At 40.6% G+C, this 19,414-nt stretch overlaps 3 protein-coding genes and 1 long non-coding RNA gene across 9 annotated transcripts; 1 reads left to right on the forward strand and 3 right to left on the reverse strand.

Moving 5' to 3' along the window:
* Positions 1-504: 504 nt before the first annotated feature.
* Positions 505-4,639, reverse strand: LOC101068074 (elongation factor 1-alpha). The gene is made up of 8 exons (XM_003968818.3): positions 4,511-4,639; positions 3,890-4,046; positions 3,319-3,498; positions 2,939-3,235; positions 2,693-2,843; positions 1,681-1,937; positions 1,361-1,595; positions 505-876 (listed from the first exon to the last, which is right to left on the reverse strand). Exons 2-8 carry the CDS (start codon positions 4,031-4,033, stop codon positions 752-754), a joined length of 1,389 nt encoding a protein of 462 aa, XP_003968867.1. The 5' UTR covers positions 4,034-4,046; positions 4,511-4,639; the 3' UTR covers positions 505-751.
* LOC115251689 (uncharacterized) lies at positions 2,190-12,613 on the forward strand. Of its 3 annotated transcripts, none has more exons than XR_003890214.1 (3): positions 2,750-2,888; positions 10,413-11,596; positions 12,472-12,613. It is a non-coding gene; the product is annotated as an uncharacterized lncRNA (long non-coding RNA). The 3 variants fall into 3 exon arrangements; XR_003890213.1 differs by lacking the exon at positions 12,472-12,613 and adding an exon at positions 11,855-12,172; XR_003890215.1 differs by lacking the exons at positions 2,750-2,888; positions 12,472-12,613 and adding an exon at positions 2,190-2,229 and having other exon boundaries at positions 10,413-11,103.
* On the reverse strand, positions 4,782-7,986 carry ef-1a (elongation factor 1 alpha). The gene is given in 8 exon segments (NM_001037873.1): positions 4,782-5,188; positions 5,267-5,501; positions 5,574-5,830; positions 5,959-6,109; positions 6,248-6,544; positions 6,628-6,807; positions 7,151-7,311; positions 7,945-7,986. Coding segments are annotated over 7 exon segments (1,386 nt in total). The 5' UTR covers positions 7,295-7,311; positions 7,945-7,986; the 3' UTR covers positions 4,782-5,066.
* A 148-nt stretch (positions 12,614-12,761) lies between the features above and the next one.
* On the reverse strand, positions 12,762-19,112 carry LOC101075908 (sialin). Of its 4 annotated transcripts, none has more exons than XM_029844877.1 (12): positions 18,972-19,109; positions 18,738-18,791; positions 18,566-18,655; positions 17,983-18,206; positions 17,634-17,867; positions 17,173-17,347; positions 16,831-16,949; positions 16,575-16,736; positions 15,971-16,103; positions 14,377-14,524; positions 13,940-14,030; positions 12,762-13,792 (listed from the first exon to the last, which is right to left on the reverse strand). In XM_029844877.1, the coding sequence occupies exons 3-12, from the start codon at positions 18,648-18,650 to the stop codon at positions 13,625-13,627; spliced, it is 1,539 nt and encodes a 512-aa protein (XP_029700737.1). In that variant the 5' UTR covers positions 18,651-18,655; positions 18,738-18,791; positions 18,972-19,109; the 3' UTR covers positions 12,762-13,624. The 4 variants fall into 4 exon arrangements, with proteins under 4 accessions (XP_029700737.1, XP_029700738.1, XP_029700736.1 ...); XM_029844878.1 differs by having other exon boundaries at positions 18,734-18,791; XM_029844876.1 differs by lacking the exon at positions 18,738-18,791 and having other exon boundaries at positions 18,972-19,112.
* Positions 19,113-19,414: the final 302 nt, after the last annotated feature.

Below are 19,414 nucleotides of genomic sequence, written 5' to 3' on the forward strand. Positions count from 1 at the left end.
GAGCCTCTGTTACAGGTCCTTACTGCTCTTTCACCCAAAAGATTTGTGTTAAAACAACATTAAAGCTCTGATGGCATTTAGGGCTTCAGACGACTTCTCTTTACCTCTAACCAAACCATTCCATCCATGGTTGACAGTGGTTTATCTGCATGGTTCTGAATCCTTGACAACAGATGTAGGTGATCTTTATATCAGTGATGAATTTTCTTCATTCCGGGGAAATTGGATCAGTCTTTTTTTTTCTCCAGGTTTTTACATGTCAGGAACTATCTCCCCAGCACAGATGAGCAATTTTCTGTTCAAGTCAAGACAAGTCAAGGCTGTCAACAATAAAAAAAGATGTACCAGTAGAAAAGCTGTACTTTAGCACATCTCTACCTCCAACAGGGTCACTATTTTTTTTTTTTTTTTTAAATGCCTTAAAATGTTTAAAGAGAAATTTCAAGAAGCGACAAATGGAATGATGGGAGGTTAATTAAGCAAATACAAAAACCAACCATTGTCCATGTTTTATATTTTTTTATTGTTTCTGTATTGGACTTATTCATAGTTTCCCATTAAAGATGCAAGGTTTTCTTTTCCTGCGGAAACTTTTGCGATGGACTTTTATCATCATAAGCCAGTCCTTGATGACAGAGCTGTGCCCCAGAGAAGGCAGCGCTTGATAGCAGGAGAGAAGAAGAGATGTGGCGGCCCAACGTCGCCGCCGCTGCAGAAGCAGCACTTTGTGTTGGATGGCCCGCATGGAAATTCACTTCTTCTTCTCAGCCTTTTGTGCAGACTTGGTGACCTTTCCACCAGAGGCAGCCTTCTTCTCAACAGACTTGATGACGCCCACGGCCACAGTCTGCCTCATGTCACGCACAGCAAAGCGGCCTGTGAGGGGGAGACAGACAAAAACGACCATTAAACGCTATGGAACTGGATGGTTAGTGCTGGCTGGGAGGAGCCAGTCACCACACCGGCAACAATAGTCTCCGATAACATGAGGGCGTGGCGTGATCCACAGGCAGTACAAGATCCCCTGAGGCTGCTGTGCGATAACATGACATCCCTGAGTTTTTGTGGATATAAAAGATTACCGTTATGTGATGATATTAAAGTCAGTGACTGGGTTTGGTCTTCGTTGCTGGTAATGATCAATAGCCAATCGTTTCTTTCCAACATGATGTGTCTTGAAATAATTGGGCCGTGTGGATTGATTTAAAAGTTCTTCCAAGAAACTGTTCTTTGTGCTTCTCTTTTAACCTAAACATGTCAAGCATGAGTACGACAAAGCGTTGACACCAACAGGGGTGACATGTCTTCTGACAAATAGGACTATAAACTCTATGGAATAGTTTTTTCCCAACAAACTCACCCAGTGGTGGATACTGAGAGAAGCTCTCGACACACATGGGTTTTCCGGGCACCATGGTGATGATCGCGGCATCTCCAGATTTGAGGGCCTTTGGATTGTCCTCAAGTTTCTTGCCAGAACGCCGGTCAATCTTCTCCTTGAGCTCGCTGAATTTGCAGGCGATGTGAGCAGTGTGGCAGTCCAGCACAGGAGCGTAACCCTGGGAGATCTGTCCAGGGTGGTTCAAAATGATGACCTGCAGAGGGAAGGGTCAATATGTGACATCTGAGGTCTACGATACACATTTACACAACTCTCAGAGTTCATTGATTAACCATCACCTGGGCGGTGAAGTGTTCAGCTGCCATGGGAGGGTCGTTCTTGCTGTCACCAGCCACGTTGCCTCTGCGGATTTCTTTCACAGACACGTTCTTGATGTTGAAGCCCACATTATCACCAGGGACAGCTTCAGGCAGAGACTCGTGGTGCATCTCCACAGACTTCACTTCAGTGGTCAGGTTGGGGGGAGCAAATGTGACGATCATACCGGGCTTCAGGATACCCGTCTCCACTCGGCCGACGGGTACGGTGCCGATTCCTTGGAGGGAAGATGACGCATCATGCTTTCAATACATCTGTCTTTTACCTTTGAATTCAAACAGCTTTGCAGATAAGCTTTGTTTTTTGCAGTCGTTATCAGTCGTAAAGTTCACTTCTAATTATGCTTCACAGGCCCGGACAGGTAGCATTCCTGTTTCCAGGATGCAAATTATCACCTGGCTCCTCTTGCAACTACAGGTTTGGCAAAAAGCAGGGTTGGGTGTGGCTGTTGTGTTCGTACTCGTCAGCAGTTTCATGTACATTCATTCATTGTCACTGCTGAGTGTCAGGTGAGTGGTTACAATTCGGGTGGATTTTTTTTTCTGCTTTGCTTGGATGTGTAAAAATGTACATTTTCAAGAGTATAGAATGATCATTCATGATCAGTTGTTAAAATGTGATAATGAAGATTTTTATAATCTTCATTGTCACATTTTCATTTTCAGTAAAATGATAGTGTCATTCCACTTACTAAATAGAGCATTTTCTAAGAAGGAGGATGAGAAGAATGTACAATATATCTATCTGCAGCTTTTTGCTCAAATCTGCTATTTCAGTTTCTCTTGAAGGGGTGACACAGTGTTGCATTTGTTCTTGTTGAGCTTGTATGAGTTTACAACTAATCATTTTTAATGGCTGTACAACAATTTACCACTCGTTAAAATTTGACTCTGTTCTTCGGTTGCCATCTAATTCGTGTTGTGATGACATATATTCAGTTGGATGTTTGCAATTCGGTAAAATATTCCTCACCGCCGATCTTATAAACATCTTGTAGTGGAAGACGTAGGGGCTTGTCAGTGGGGCGAGATGGGGGCATGATAGAATCCAGCGCTTCAAGCAGGGTCGTTCCAGTGGCTCCACCCTCCTTACGCTCGATCTTCCAGCCCTTAAACCAGCTCATCTGGAAAGAGTCAAGTTACACCCACAGTGTTGCTGTCTGTCTCAGGTAACAAGAAACAATAGACATCTAAATAATGCTCAGTAGAGATCCCTCACCTTGTCACTAGCCTCCAGCATGTTGTCTCCGTGCCATCCAGAGATGGGCACAAAGGCAACAGTGGCAGGGTTGTAGCCAATCTTCTTGATGTAGCTGCTCACTTCCTTGGTGATTTCATCAAAACGCTTTTGACTGTATGGGGGCTCTGTGGAGTCCATCTTGTTGACACCAACGATGAGCTGCTTCACACCCAGAGTGAAGGCCAGCAGGGCGTGCTCACGGGTCTGACCGTTCTTGGAGATGCCGGCCTCAAACTCACCCACACCAGCAGCAACAATGAGCACGGCACAATCAGCCTAAATGAAAATGATGAGTTTGTTAGACAATTATGAGTCCTCATAATCTCGTATAACAGCTGTAACACTACGTGTAACCTCACCTGAGAGGTACCAGTGATCATGTTCTTGATGAAGTCCCTGTGTCCAGGAGCATCAATGATGGTAACATAATATTTGCTGGTCTCAAACTTCCAGAGAGCAATGTCAATGGTGATACCACGCTCACGCTCAGCCTTCAGTTTGTCCAAGACCCAGGCATACTTGAATGAGCCCTTGCCCATCTGTAAAGGCATTAAGTAATTAATGTGGACATGATTAAAAGGTAATAATTACCTTGGTGAATCACCTTAAATTTCAAAAAACATCTTAAATATGTCAATCATTATTTATCCGATATAGAGGCCAAACCCTGAAAACGACAATTAATGAGTGATAGATTTCGCGAGGGAGGTTATTTTAGATTTGATGAATGGACCATTTCTCCAATTTAATTTGGAAATTCTAATCAAAGGAGGATGCAAGGTGACATGGCAACGATGTCGTTTTGAAGACAGTGCGTATATTTCGTCGCCAGGCGGCAGCAGTAACCCGCTTATTGCGGGAGGACTCGCCCCACTCTCGGCCCGCTGTCCTGCCTTTCTGAAACAGCCAAGCGGCGATTTTAATGCTCACCTCCGCGGCTTCCTTCTCGAACTTCTCGATGGTTCTCTTGTCGATTCCGCCGCACTTGTAGATCAAGTGTCCGGTGGTGGTGGACTTGCCGGAGTCGACGTGGCCAATGACCACGATGTTAATGTGGATCTTCTCCTTTCCCATTTTGAGTTACTGGCTACACAAAACATACATATGGACTTTTTAAAAATAAGCTTAAATGTTGCCCGAATATTGCGCCTCCACCGTGACAAATGAGTAACACTCAGTTAGACGAGATTGTCAAACACTCGCAGTTTATTCAAGGTAACAAAATACAGGTTTGCTACTTAATTTTATGCTTGTGCCTGACGTCGAGCCACACCAAGTGGGCTTTAACGGCGTCCATGTTGCGCCCCAGCCGCCATATTACCGCCTCGACAGGCGCGCGGCCTACTTGAAAGGCTCGTTCACGGTGGACTCAGAACTTGCCGAAATGGACTCAACTCCAATCCTTTAATATTTCCTGTTAACCTACTATGCGGGAATTGTCAGCCAGCATGTTTAAATATGTCCAAGAGTCGAGCACTGTGGCACTCAAATATTCCATACCCTGCCTAAATTACTTTGTCCCACACAGATTTTTAAAGCAAATTTACCAACCTGTATTCAGAAGCAAGCCGATTTGGGGTCAGAGGGGAAAAAGGACAGAACATTATCTGGCTGACATTTTTATAGTGGGCTACAGGAGAGGTGGGCCGTTGAAGCATTGGTCACCGTCCAGACAAATATAGGGGGTACCATTGGCTGGAGGGGCATTATGCCTGCTGCAATTGGACCACAGCTCAGCAGACATATGGCATGGTCAACAGCTGCCCTGAGCTCAGCTCGCCTTACACCACTGCGACAGTGAAGGACAGAGAGCCAATTTCAATTTTTAACGACATTTTATTTGTTACCAGCAGCTTTCCAATTTAAATTGTGGCATTTACATACAGTTTGAAACCATTTTAAACTTAAACCTCAACTGAGAAGGAACTGTCATTTGTTTCCTTTGACAATGCCAGTTTTTCCTGCGGAAACTTTTGCGATGGGTTTTAATCAGCATAAGCCAGTCCTTGAGGTGAGAACTCAGCCTCAGAAATGATCCAGGATGGGGGTAAGGTGTGGCCCACTGCTGCAGACACACAGGTTGCTGGATGTTGTCCTGCACGACCATTCATTTCTTCTTCTGGGCCTTCTCTGCAGCCTTAGTTGTTTTGCCAGAAACCTCCTTGGTCTCCACAGACTTGATGACACCGACAGCAACAGTCTGCCTCATGTCACGCACAGCGAAGCGACCTGAGAAGACCAGTCAATATTAGTAAGGTGTAAGCACTTTACTAACAATTTAAGTGCATGCAGGATGTTCATACTGACCAAGGGGAGGGTAGTTGGAGAAGGGCTCCACAACCATGGGTTTTTGTGGGATCAGTTTGACAATGGCTGCATCTCCAGACTTGACAAACTTGGGCTGGTCCTCAAGCTTCTTTCCAGAACGACGGTCAATCTTCTCAATGAGCTCGCTGAACTTGCAGGCAATGTGAGCTGTGTGGCAATCCAGCACAGGGGCATATCCAGCGTTGATCTGGCCAGGGTGGTTCAGGATGATGACCTGTGGGAACAGTCAGCTCAGAAACTGCACTGAAGACCACAAATAAGTGTTGGGGTTGAGAATACTACATACCTGGGCATTGAAGTTGTCAGCTCCCTTTGGTGGGTCGTTCTTGCTGTCGCCAGCAACGTATCCACGGCGGATTTCCTTAACAGACACGTTCTTGACGTTGAAGCCCACGTTGTCTCCAGGAACAGCTTCAGTCAGGGACTCGTGGTGCATTTCCACAGACTTCACCTCAGTGGTCAGGTTGACGGGAGCAAAGGTGACAACCATGCTTGGTTTGAGAAGACCAGTTTCCACACGACCAACAGGTACAGTTCCAATGCCTGAGGGGAAGATTGTACACTTTAACCACAGAAGTATTATGCACTTTCCACCAAGTATTTTCAAAACCTCCCAAAAAAAAAAAAAAAAAAAAAAAAAAGTCTCAGCAACTAGACATTTTCCAAATTACCTCCAATTTTGTAGACATCCTGGAGGGGCAGACGCAGGGGCTTGTCAGTGGGGCGGGCAGGTGGCAGGATGGCATCCAGAGCATCCAGCAGTGTTGTTCCACTAGCATTGCCCTCCTTGCGCTCAACCTTCCATCCCTTGAACCAGCTCATCTACAAGATTAAAGATAACACATCAATCCACATTTCCAATTATTTACACTGGATACATTTATTCAATTTCCCCACGGGGACGAATAAAGTACATCTTAATCTTAATTAAAGCAGTAGATCTTGGCTGGATGTTCTCACCTTGGTACTGGCTTCCAGCATGTTGTCTCCGTGCCATCCAGAGATGGGCACAAAGGCAACTGCTGCAGGGTTGTAGCCAATCTTCTTGATGTAGCTGCTCACTTCCTTGGTGATTTCATTGAAACGGGCCTCGCTGTATGGGGGCTCTGTGGAGTCCATCTTGTTGACACCAACGATGAGCTGCTTCACACCCAGAGTGAAGGCCAGCAGGGCATGCTCACGGGTCTGACCGTTCTTGGAGATGCCAGCCTCAAACTCACCGACACCAGCAGCAACAATGAGCACGGCACAATCAGCCTAAATGAAAATGATGAGTTTGTTAGACAATTATGATTCCTCATAATCTTGCATAACAGCTGTAACGCTATGTGTAACCTCACCTGAGAGGTACCAGTGATCATGTTCTTGATGAAGTCCCTGTGTCCAGGAGCATCAATGATGGTAACATAATATTTGCTGGTCTCAAACTTCCAGAGAGCAATGTCAATGGTGATACCACGCTCACGCTCAGCCTTCAGTTTGTCCAAGACCCAGGCATACTTGAATGAGCCCTTGCCCATCTGTAAAGGACAACATTAAATGTAGACATTAACAGAGGTTCAATAATTTGTGAACTGTAGATAATGGTTTGATTATTTTCATTAGTCTAAACCTAGGTTAAATCTGTTTTCAGTAGTACATCATTTTGAAGTCAGTTCAATATGAGGCAAAGTCATTTTTTTGAGCGAATATCTACAGCCTGAGGCCTGTTGCAATATTTAATTGCGCAGTCACTCCGGGCTCTGTTCTCCAAGCCCCACCCCGTGCGCGCGCACGGCTGACTCACTCCTGCCCAGCAAAACGGGCTCACGCCGACGCCGCCATCTTGGCTCACTAGATAACGGTTCGCCTAAAAATGCTCACCTCCGCGGCTTCCTTCTCGAACTTCTCGATGGTTCTCTTGTCGATTCCGCCGCACTTGTAGATCAGGTGGCCGGTGGAAGTAGACTTGCCGGAGTCGACGTGGCCAATGACCACGATGTTAATGTGGATCTTTTCCTTTCCCATTTTTGTTACGTTAGTTTCTGCGACGAATTAAGACAGTGGTTAATCCCGATTCACACAATAAACATTCATCAAGGTTATACTGCGTAGTAACAATTGTCGGGCCAATCAATCCAGCTGTTTGAAGTACATTTTATGTGGCTACATTTGGCCCTAAGATTTCAATGCAAAGTAGCGCAGGCGTAGCTAGTAGGCCTCATTCGGCTAAAGGCCAGGCGAGGCAAGACACGTGTTACACCCACAGCCATGACATCTAAAGTTACAAAGATGGCCAAATATTCAGAAGCTATTTTCTCCTGTCCCCCAAACAGCTGTCACCAGAGAGGACATACAGTTGTTTCCGAGTGAAAGAGAACCGAATGCCATTCCAGCATCCCAACTACTAGGCGGTCGCATCCCCTTTGTTCCTTTTATTCTGTTCCTACCTCATAATCATCGGTAGTTTTTTAACATAAGAAAAGATGCCCACCATACGAAATGTGCACGCTATAGACTGCACCTTTTCTAAACTATACTGAAAACTGAATTTTAAATTCTTAAGTTTCCGTTATACACGTCTCTAGAAACAGTTAACGCAAGAAATTGCAACATCAAAGATCCTTAAAACAGATCACTTTAAGCCCTCCAGCGCAGAAAATAAAATTTGATCTTACCGGTGTTTCTGGGTTTTCACGGCCGATGCTGCTGCCCCTTGCCAGGTAACAGAAAGAGGAAGAACAGGGCTGGACCCGGAGCTTTATACCAAAGGGAAGACGGGCTAACTTCCTGTCCCCCCCTACCAACGCACACCCGCAAATCACACACATTCCTGCAGAAAACGTCAGCGCGTCACCGGATGACCCGCCTGAAAAATGTATGATGTCTCAGCAGGGATTTTTGTTTCAGTTTGAGAATGAATCGAACAATGAGCAGCACCACAATGAGAGAAAAGTGCACAGTCTGTTTTAGCTTCCACAATGCCACAACGTCAAGTTGTGCCAGTGAATCACTTGTGTGTTTTGGCAAATTTTCTGAAAATGAATATGACAGCATGTGGACCCAAATCACAAGAAAACATCAAAATATTTTATTACCACAGCGATCATATTGTGATATACCACTCTGACTTTTAAAGTAATATATATATATAAATACAGACAGGAGGCCTTACAAAAGTTAACAAATAGATGTGATACTACTGAGATCCAAGAGGGATGGCTTTAAGTGTTTCTTATTAACTTAGTTACATATGATCTAATGGATAATGAGTGGCAAAAAAAACAAAATCCTCTCCTGAGTAATCTCAAAATTTCTTGCACAGGCATCATTTCTCATTCACTGAAATCGAACAATAACTGCATCTTAAATTGTCATTTCAGGTTGCCCATCATATTTCTATCTTAGATTATTTTGTTATTGCCTTTCTTGCCCACGTCACCTTTGAATTTTTTTTTAATCAGTTTAAATAAAGGTTAAGAAAAATAATATCACAATTGACTTCATGCATTCTTTGAATTCCAACCACAAACTGAAATATACGAGACAAATCATTTCATATACTATTCAACAATAATAATGCTGAATTTGTTTTAGTTGCTAGTGGGTCATATATGTATAACTCAGCAAATAAAGGAACAGTTCCTAATACTGTAAAAGTTTATTTGATCATACTAATCCTTGAGTGTGTGTCAGGCTTCATTATCATATTACCCCCTGCTCATTTTGACACAATTACCCAAATCTTAACAATTTGCATTCAAACAGAGGCCACAGACTGAAAAGATGAAGTCATGCTGTTTTCAGGGCACCGTTTTACCTGCTCATTTGCACTCACAGCAGTGCTTAATCGAATTGAATTTAATGTACTCAACATGTTGTTTGCTGGTACAACACCCAGAAATGGGACTATTTTTTTATCACTGGAATGCTACTTATGAAAGGTCATAAAAGCAATAATAATGTTTAGAAGTGATTTGAAAGAATTCCTGATAAATAATTTATATGTTCTTGTATTTAGTTATATTTCCATATTTTTTGCCATCGAGTGGAGATGCACAAATTGGTCAAATTCAGAACAGAGTTGTGAAATTAAGATTAAAACAGCCAGATATTTTTTAAGTTTGATAAATTTAACCTTATAATGATTAAAAAAAACAGAATTCTTCATGCATAACAGAGAGTGTAGCTCGCATCATTTCCACTATATCCATACATTACTGCCCTTAGTTACTGTATGTCTGTGACTTTAAAAGAGGTGGCTGGGTTTATGGACACAGGAGCAAAAGAGAAGTGGCTGGATTTTGCAGAAATGTAGCCAGTCTGGTTTCCCAAGTGCAGCTTCAGGTAAAGGGGCAGCTTTAAAAAGTATCATCTCTGGGTCTGACACACCATTTAACAAATCACTGTAACTAAATATCTGCAGGCTCAGTAAATACAGATTCACTGTCTGTGGTTCAGAAATCTGTCTTATAGAGACACATTTATCGGACATTTTCAGGCCCTACACTTAATGAATCTTTCGTGGCTAACATTGTTGTATGTCTATAGTTTGTGATCTACTAATTATTAAACCTGTCAAAGATCCATGGCTACAAACATGTATCCTACTCGAACAGAATTCACCGACCCCAGTTCTGCTTTTGCTGATCTGATAGTTGAGCAGAACAAAGTACAACAGCTGCTATCATATTTCAGGCCCTATGACTTGTGCAGGGGGGGGGGGGGGGGGGGGGGGTTATGTCTAAAAAAAAAAAGAAAAGAAAAAAAAGTGAGCTGTGAAACTGGAAACACGTCATTAATGAGTCACCACTGTGCAGTGGTTATAGCAACAGCAGAGATATCATCTTTGTGGTTGTTATTTGACATACAGAATTAAAGAAATTCTTCAAATCACATGATCACAGTGATAACATTTTAAATTTCAGCTTCAGCAAAGCTATTAGACATATTCCAATGCTTTCCACTAAAACTATATTAAAATGGAATATACTACTTTTAATTTTTATTTTGTTTAAAACTATAGCTTTATTTGGTGTCTGGAGTGGTCTCCCCTTTTTTTAGGCATGTAAATGATGCATACATGTAAAGGACAATTTAAATGTTTGAAATTGAATCTCACCAAATCTTTTCTCTTTAATTTCAGGAGCAGTAAAGTATGCTGAGGGACCAAACCCAGTTTGCAATCAACATTCCTGTTTAGCCCAAGTATGATAAACAATTTAATGCCAAGAATGTATTGTAGAAGTTATGAGCAACACATTAATACATAAATAAAATTAGAGATTCAAATGTAATTTTAAACAGTAATTTCGAGGTAGCTAGGTCTCATCGTGAGCACAAATGCAATTATGTGAACCCACGGGGAACATTTAATGCAAATAGGGTACATTTGCAACACACAGGCATCTTCTAGTCTCTCCTCATACCTGCAGCACCCCCATAGGTTACAGCTGCAAATGAGTTCACATTTGTTAACCAGAAGGTTGTCTGCATGTCTCAAACCCAGAGCGTCAAGTGTAGTATTTCTCACATGGATGTAAGACCCAAATGTTTGTGTGGCTGCTCCATAGCCTGCAGGATCAACAACAACATTCAGCTGTGGTGCATCCCAAAGATGGATTCATATTCTTTCACTCTCATTCAAGAGTACATCAAACTTGGATATGTAATAAATTTTGCATTTGTTTGTATTAATGACTTTTGTACAGGGGAAAAAAAAAGATTATTTATATTTCTATATTGTTATTGTTAAATATTTAAAATGATCTGGTGTTATTTATTTTTGGCTGAAAAAACGTGTAGATTGAGACTGTCTTCAACAATCTACAGTAAAATCGTGCAGAAAATTTAGACTTTTTCATCTCGGCATAATTTTGCGATTGAAGGTTGAATATTATGGTATCAACATCTAGTTTAACTAATACAGCTAATGGAATTGCTATTGAAAATAGCCCATTGAGTCCTTATTTTAACTTAACTCAATTTTCTATTTTCAATAGAATAAATAAAGGGTTTATCTTCAATCATATAATTATAGTCTTTCAAATCTCCGTTGCAAAAAAATGCGTGATCCCCAGCGGATGTAGACGATTTTTTGCACATGCGCAGTGCTAATCATGTGTCCCCAGCGGATGTAGACGCATTTTTGCACATGCGCAGTGCTAATCATGTTTCCCCAGCGGATGTAGACGCAGTTTTGCACATGCGCAGTGCTAATCATGTTTCCTCAGCGGATGCAGACGCATTTTGCACATGCGCAGTACAAATCGCGTTTCCGTGACGGATCATGCAGCGACGTACTTTTATAGTAAAACCCCAAACCCTGACGTGAGTCATTTTAGTATTTCATATTAGTTTACGCTGCCTGAGTAGCAATTCATTACGTCATGTTAACAAATTTCAACGTACATCACAAGATATGGATATATAGTGGGGGGCTATTTCAGAATGTATCTGTAAAATTAAAATTCAGAGCGGTCTTTGATGAAAATAATTTGCAACAATCACACTGGGGCCTGACAAACGTGTAACACCACACGTTCCTCTTCTTCGTATTTGTTACCAAATTCTTCTTCTCTTCTTTAGATGTAATTAGCGGCTAGCATCCAACTTGAAGGTGCACTACCGCCACCTACCAGGTTGGAGTATGGGTCAGTGCATTCGAAGAAAGAAAAGAGAAACAACAGAAATCCTCAGATTCTCTCAATGAATTTTTTTAAAGCCATAAAATACGTAAAATATGTCCTCTATACTAAAAATTAACTTATCTAACTTATCTGCTGAACAACACGTCCCACCCCCTACAGGACACCCTGACAGCACTGGGCAGCTCCTTCAGTGAGCGGCTGCTCCACCCTCGCTGTGTGAAGGAGAGGTATCGTAGATCTTTCCTGCCGGCTGCTGTCAGACTGCACAATAAACAGAACAACCGCTAACACAATCTGAATATTATATATTCTGATATGTATATTGTATTCACCCTCTGTACTATGTACAGGTACACAGAGGCCGAGTATCCATTTATCTGGATTATTGTAAATATCCACCCTCTTTGTATATTCCATTTGATTCTATCTTATTTTTTCCCCTGAGTGCTCTTGTTGCTGTTGTTGCACTGTAAATTTCCCCGTGTGGGACAATAAAGGATCTGAATCTGAATCTGAATCTATTTTGTAATGCAACTTCTGTTCTTTCTTTCCTAGTCATACCACCTATTTCAAGTATTGATGGCAAAACTAAAGACAGCAAGAATAAGCAAAACAAGAAAAAAACAGGGGAAAGTACTTTTGCAATTATTAACATCTTAAGGTGTTTGTTTACTCACCTGTTCTCTCTTGCACGCCTTTATTCCCTTTACAATAATGCAGTTATTCTAATTATAGAGTGGCATCATTCAGCAATTTCACAAACAGTAAATAGAAACTTTCCTTACCAAGGAATTGGCTATGTACACAATGGTAAATTAGTACATTATTTAGAGAATCCCGAATGATTTTCAGTCACAGGTACCTTTTATTTACTTGACCTTGATTCAACAAGCAAAATCCCATTTAGATAAAAAACATTTTTTTCTTAAGAGAGTTGTACAAGATGGACAGCAGCAAACACACAGTCAAAGTTACACATTAAGAATAAAAACAGATCTTAAAAAACAAGTAGATGAATTTAAATGCACCTAGTGGAATCATGTCTGTCAATTTCCAGTCATTCTGCAACACTTTATGGAACAATGACTCTCATCAGGCAGGCAGAGTAAATACAGTATATAGTAGACTGCTCCATTGTTGAATGACTGAGTAAAACATTTAACATTTTAATTAATCAGGCATTTTTGTTACAGTGACATTTATAAAATTGATTTAATTACAGACTCAACATAATGACAACTGATTATCGTCACTGGTTGTAGGTTCACTGGTTTCACTGGGCTGCATAGGAAAAAAATTTTTTGACAAAAAACCTGAACACCCAGCACACTTTTAAAAATAAGAGATTATATAAAACTTTCATTAAATGAATGCAGTTTTCTTTTTCATTTTCTGTGCAGAATTGATCTCACTTGACAAAGCAACAAAAATAAATTAAAAGTAAAAATCACTAAAAGCACTTTTTGTTGAACCTGAGGTGCTGCAAAGTACAGCAGATAATAAAATCTAATAAAATCCAGAACTAACAGAGTACTAATACTGTCTCAATTGGTGAAAGGACCAATAATCCAAATGTTCCTAAAATGTAACCATGACGTAATAAACCACCCAAAAATCTCCAAATCAAACACAAGAGTTTTAAAAAAAAGATTTTTAAAGCTGTATCAAAGTTTTGTTACTTTTGCACAATGTGATGCATGGTTGTATTTTATGTAGGAACGGGCGTGGTCCCATTTGCCTCAACCTCTTCTCTCTTCTCCTCCATTAGAGCCCATGGTTGAACGTTCCCACTTCCAAATATGGTGAAGATAACAGCTCCCACAACGTTGGTCAGGGCTGCTACCCAGAATACCTTTCTCCAGCCTGCAAGAGTGTGCTGAGAGGAATGGATAACAGGGGTGAGTTTCTCTTTTGGGCAAGATATCAAGTATGACTGACATACATACACTGTCCTGCACTCTTTTAGGTAAATAAAGGGGTGAAATGAATTGAGTCTTCAGTAATCGGTCTGTTTTACACTTACATCCTCAGTGAAGTATCCTGTAACAATTGGTGCCACAACTCCAGGAATGGTTCCGAATGTATTAGTGATTCCCAGAAGGAATCCAGCAAATCTGTTAAGGAAGATTAAAACAGATTTGGATTGACAAAACTAAAAACAAGGAATCAATATTTAATACTTTTATTGAGTTCTACTGCTAAGTACAACGAAAAATAATAAAAAACTATTATCATCACAATTTTGCTAAAATTTCAGCAGGGATCAAATAAAATGGACAAACTCTTAAATATCAATAACAGAACTGTACCAGTGTTGATATAACAGATCAGACATATTTAGCATTCCTTAAATTACAGCTAACCTCTTACTCTAAACACATAGCGTTTGCATAAATGATAGATATTATGATTTGGGACTTATGTCTTTCTGCCTAATCTGAATGAACAGACAACACTCACTGTGGAGCAATATCTATTTGGTTTATAAAGACTCCAGAGGCAGAAGCTCCTCCTATAGTGCTGCCCAGGGTGAGGAATGTGACAGTGAGGATGTGGTCACAGCCCACGTAGCCGACGGCTACAAGAAAAGCAGCGGATGGCAGGACACCTGCAGCGAGAGAAGGATGGAGGTGTGGAGAGATGAACAGTGTAGTATCCACATGATGGGGACAAGAGAATTAGAAGTTTATCCCAAAAAGAATGGCCATTTTTCTTTACAATTCCAGCATAAAGATTTCTAAATATAAAACAGACATGGCCAAAAATAGCAACTGTTATAGCAATGTTAAGTATAGAAGTATAAATCCATTCAATTGTAAATGAGTCGTTTTTCCCCCAATATTGGAGCAATAGAAAAAGGACCAAATCAATGGTTTGTGTTTTGATTTTTCCACAAAATAAACTGAAGTCCTGATATGAAGCACATGTAGTCCTTAGTTCAGCAAAAGAAGACATGCACGCGCGAAATTTGCACAGTTACAAAATTAAAAGTTAAACCATTCAGAAAAATTATTCAGTGACATAACCAGAACCAACCCTCAATTATATCATTCAGACAATATTAATGCTATGAAATCCTCAGTCTGCAGTGGTTCCTAAACGGGTTGCAGCGCCCTCTGTTGGGGAAAAACATTTTCAGCCACCCCTCACCTGCTGTCGCCCACAACTCTTGAATAACTGCATTCTCAAACATGTGCTTTGATTGCAAACATACAGCTGTTGTCTACAGTTTACATATTTTTAGAATAACTTGCTGCAAAAACATAAACACCACATACATTTCATTATGTGATAATAATAATAATACCACTTTTCACTACTGTTATTGAATGTATATATGATGAAATATGTTATTATCTGTTCTACACATACAGAAAAGTAGGGAAATGGTTTCTCTGTTGAGAAATCACATTTTTCTTGAACTATGTGCTCTAAGTGCTGTATCAACCTTTGTGGCTCACAACATATTTTCCCCAAATCGTCTCCGCACAAAAAAGTCCGAAAGAAGTGAAGAAGTGAAAAAGCTGCTCTACAACTTCTAAAAAAAAGTGCAGTACCATATTTCATTCAATAATATTGGATATGCTGACACAGTTCCTTTACTATCTTTTCTTGTTAGGTCAATTTGTTGGTTTCAACGCATACAGCTAGAAAAACCTGCTACCTCTCTAATCTAGCTACCTGGATAGATTCTATGTATCATGTTCTGTTCTGAGTTAATGAATAATTTAATTTAAAAAAATTAAAAAACAATTGACAGCTTTTCTCTAAATCTCGTTGTCTTTTTAGTGGCTGCTGTGTGCTTTCAGATTGTTTTTGTATTTAATTGGTAGTCCTGTCTATAACTTGTCTATAACAGTGAGGAAAGAGTGTTTGTTTTGTTTACGTGTAAAAACTCGGTGGTGCTTTTAAGGTGGTCAGAGTCACATTACCGCCATCTGCTGGACGGAACCTGACAGTGGGAACAGTGTAACGCAGTAACGAAAAGCACTGGTTTGATGTATAATTAGCATGAAGAAAAGTCAACCAAAAGCGGGAAGAAAGCCCTCCTTACCTGCGAATGTTAAAAGCTTACGCACAGTGGTGACACTGAAAACTCCCCTTTCAATGAGGGAATCTGCTACAACCCCAGACAACACGGAGAACAACCAGGCACCCAGATATGGAAGACCTGACAGAAAACTGTTCTGCAGAGACAAAGAGATGCTCCATCAGTCAATTAAATGCTAAATTTGGTAGAATATAACACTTGCTTTCTTGTGATGTTTTATGAATTTGGGCTGATGGCAACATTGAAAGTTTCATTTTGGATACAAGCCCAAGAAGAAAAAAAGTAAGTTTTACACTGAAATGATAAAAAAAAGGTCAAAATTAAATTGAATTCATGTTTTTATCAATGTATCATATTTTGTATTTTCAGAAGATTAGTAAACTTCTCATGGATTAACAGAATGGTCAGTTATTTATAGACTAGTCTAGTTTACCATAATCCTAAAAAATTAAAGATAGATGCAACAGAAAATTAGTTGTAGTACTTATTTTGTGAATGACAGAAAATAGGGAGCAGCCGCAAGTAGAAACAGTGTTACTTCAGGTACAATCACTGATATTAATCAGCTGAAATCGTCCCTTCCCTATACTGTGATTTTAAAACTCACCGATTTCAGGTCAAAGTGCAAGATGTTGTCCATGTAGGTGGGCAGGGAGGTGAGCAGAGTGTAGTAAGACCAGTTTAAACACATCTGGGTGATAATGATGGCCCACAGAGGAACTGAAAGCAGCATGTGTAACAAGGGCACTGACCAGCCGTGACCTGTACCCTGAAGTTTCAATTTAGGAAAAGGACAACATGTTTGGAGTTGCATATACACTGAAATAACTTAAGATGCCAGTTTGAAAATGTTTCACATGCACCTGAGGTCCAATAGAATTTATGATGTATTCTCTCTCTCCATGGCTGATCCACCGATGAGTACGAGGGTCATTGGACACTAATACAAACCAAAAGACTGCCCAGATGCAACCAACACCTCCTGAGAAACACACAAATCAACATTTAGTTGCAAAAAAATGGTAAATCAGACTGTTTTTGATAGTCAAATTTGGCAAAATCTTTCGTTGCCAGATGTAACATTTGCTGCTTATTGACCATTGAACATTGGCTGCTTTCTCTATTTAGAAATGGTTAATTCTACATTTTGGTTGTGTTAGAGACTGCCTTATGATAGGGATGGAGGTATTGTTTCCCTGCCTCACCACAGATGTAGAAGACAGCGGGCCAGCCTAGCGTCTGGCAGATGTAGCCAGTGAGCGGCAGAGCCACAAAAGCACCGAAGTTGGCCCCAGATCCTGAAAACGTCATTAAACGGGAACGCTCCAGCGGAGGAGCCCACCGAGTCCACAACGCCATCATAGCTGGGAAGGTGACCCCCTTCAATCAATACATACACAAGTGTTATGCAGGTCTGATCATTAGAAAACGAGGTTTACAGTTTACATTTACCTTATAACTAAGAAACCAACTCATGAATAATCATGAATAAATAACTTTTCAATCAACTGTACCAAATATAATACAATAAACTGGTCTAATATGCAAACAGCATCTTACTAAATCAAAGCTTCTATTTACATGAAACTTTACATTTTAATTAATTATGGGTGCACCACTGATTGTGTCATTAAAAAAATATTTACTAATGAATCTGAACTTTTACCTCTCCAAATCCCTCCAGTGCTCTTAAGACAAACAGCCAGGTTGGCCCCAGCTGGGCAGCGAGTGGTGTGAGCAGGGTGAGGACAGCAGTGCAGAGAACACCCAAACCCAGGAAGAGCCTACCTCCATAATGGCCTGACAGGTACCCCCCTGGGATCTGAGTGCAAAGGTAGCCAAAGAAGAAGCCTCCCAAGAGCCAGCCCTGGGTCTCTGGGTCCCAAAGATACTGAGGTATCTGGAGCAAAACGATCACTCTTATCATTCTCTTGTTACAGCAGAAAATGTGCAGAAGTTAAATGCATGGTATGTAAGAAGAATAAATCTAAAAAAGGAAATCTAAAGCCTCTTACTCCTTCAGGCTGTTCAAAAGTGTCACTCGTGTTGTCTTTTCCAGATGGCAGTGGACACGCACGAACTACAGAGTGGTTGAGGACTCGTTTGGAGTCACTTGTATTCACCATCGCCACCATAGCAACACTGAAGTTGACTCGGAGAGCATAGACCACTGCAAAGCCGAAAAACATCAGGGTGGCTAGTTGGAGGCGAATGGGGCAGCAGCGATGCAGGACTGGTCCTGAAAACACACAAAGTTTGGTAACTGGGCTACTAAAGATTATTTTTAATTCAAGGCCTAAATATTGGCAGCGTATCGAGCATTTACATATCAAAAATTGTTTAGGGTTAGGGCTTTTGTTTACAGAGACTATTTTATCTTTGAGACAGCTTTTGCTGCAAATTCATGAAACAGGATCACAGAACACAAGAAAATAAGCAACTCCTTTACACATATATGAATGTAAAAGTTTTTATTTTTTAGCATTAATTACGGATATTTAGTTGGAATACTTAAAATGTAATTAATTATTTGGGTGGGGTCTGTATATTTATTTACATCACATTCTAAATCGGCGCCTTAAAGAATAACAAATATACCTGTATTTTTCTCAATGAGGCAATCTGTGTCCTCGCTTTCATCTGAACGTATTGCATTGATGGAGCAGCCATTTTGTTCAGGCATTATATCTGTGGAAATTATGCAGCCATACATGTCATATCAGTGAGACACAAAGGGCACGCAAGATAAACACGTGAAACACGCACATACAGAGAAGTTAAGTCTGGTCAGCAAATTCCAAGCAGACAGCCAGCTGATTACTTCCTAAAATCACAATAATGGCACACACACACGCACACTTGACCAAACCTGCACAAAGAGGCTCCCCTAGCAGGAAGTTCACGTGGAGAGATGATATTGACAGCAGTGATGCTAAGCGTGTTTGTCACTGATATGCACTCACTACAAAAGTTTAGAAACTAATCAAACAGATAGGTTACTTACAGAAGGTGGTGGTTGAAATCACCTGGTAAAATCTTTAGGAAGTTTAGCAAAAACTTTCATGTAAGTGTTAACTTTAGGAAAAAAGAAAAAATCCATTAAGGTCTAGTGGAGCGTCATCTGGGCTGCTAAAAAACTGGAGGATGTTTTTTGGTTTTAGCTGCACTGAACGGAAGAAGCCTCTCATATGAGACATGAATGGTCTTCCAGTTTCTTTCGATGGTCCAGTTGATTCTCTGCTGCACCTTAATGGAATATTACGATCTACAAGAATGAGAACCAACATTTTAAAAAAATCAAACTGATGAAAACATTGAATAACTATGAAGAATGGAATAAGCTGTCAGAAATTCTAATTCATTTAGAGAGAAGAAGTAGTACAAATGAATATGATAATTGGTTAGACATTGCCATAACAGAAGGGAGGTACACTTCAAATAGTTCAA

The sequence above is a fragment of the Takifugu rubripes genome, chromosome 12 (assembly GCF_901000725.2).
Source record: "Takifugu rubripes chromosome 12, fTakRub1.2, whole genome shotgun sequence".
In the NCBI taxonomy this organism is placed as follows: Eukaryota; Metazoa; Chordata; class Actinopteri; order Tetraodontiformes; family Tetraodontidae; genus Takifugu; species Takifugu rubripes.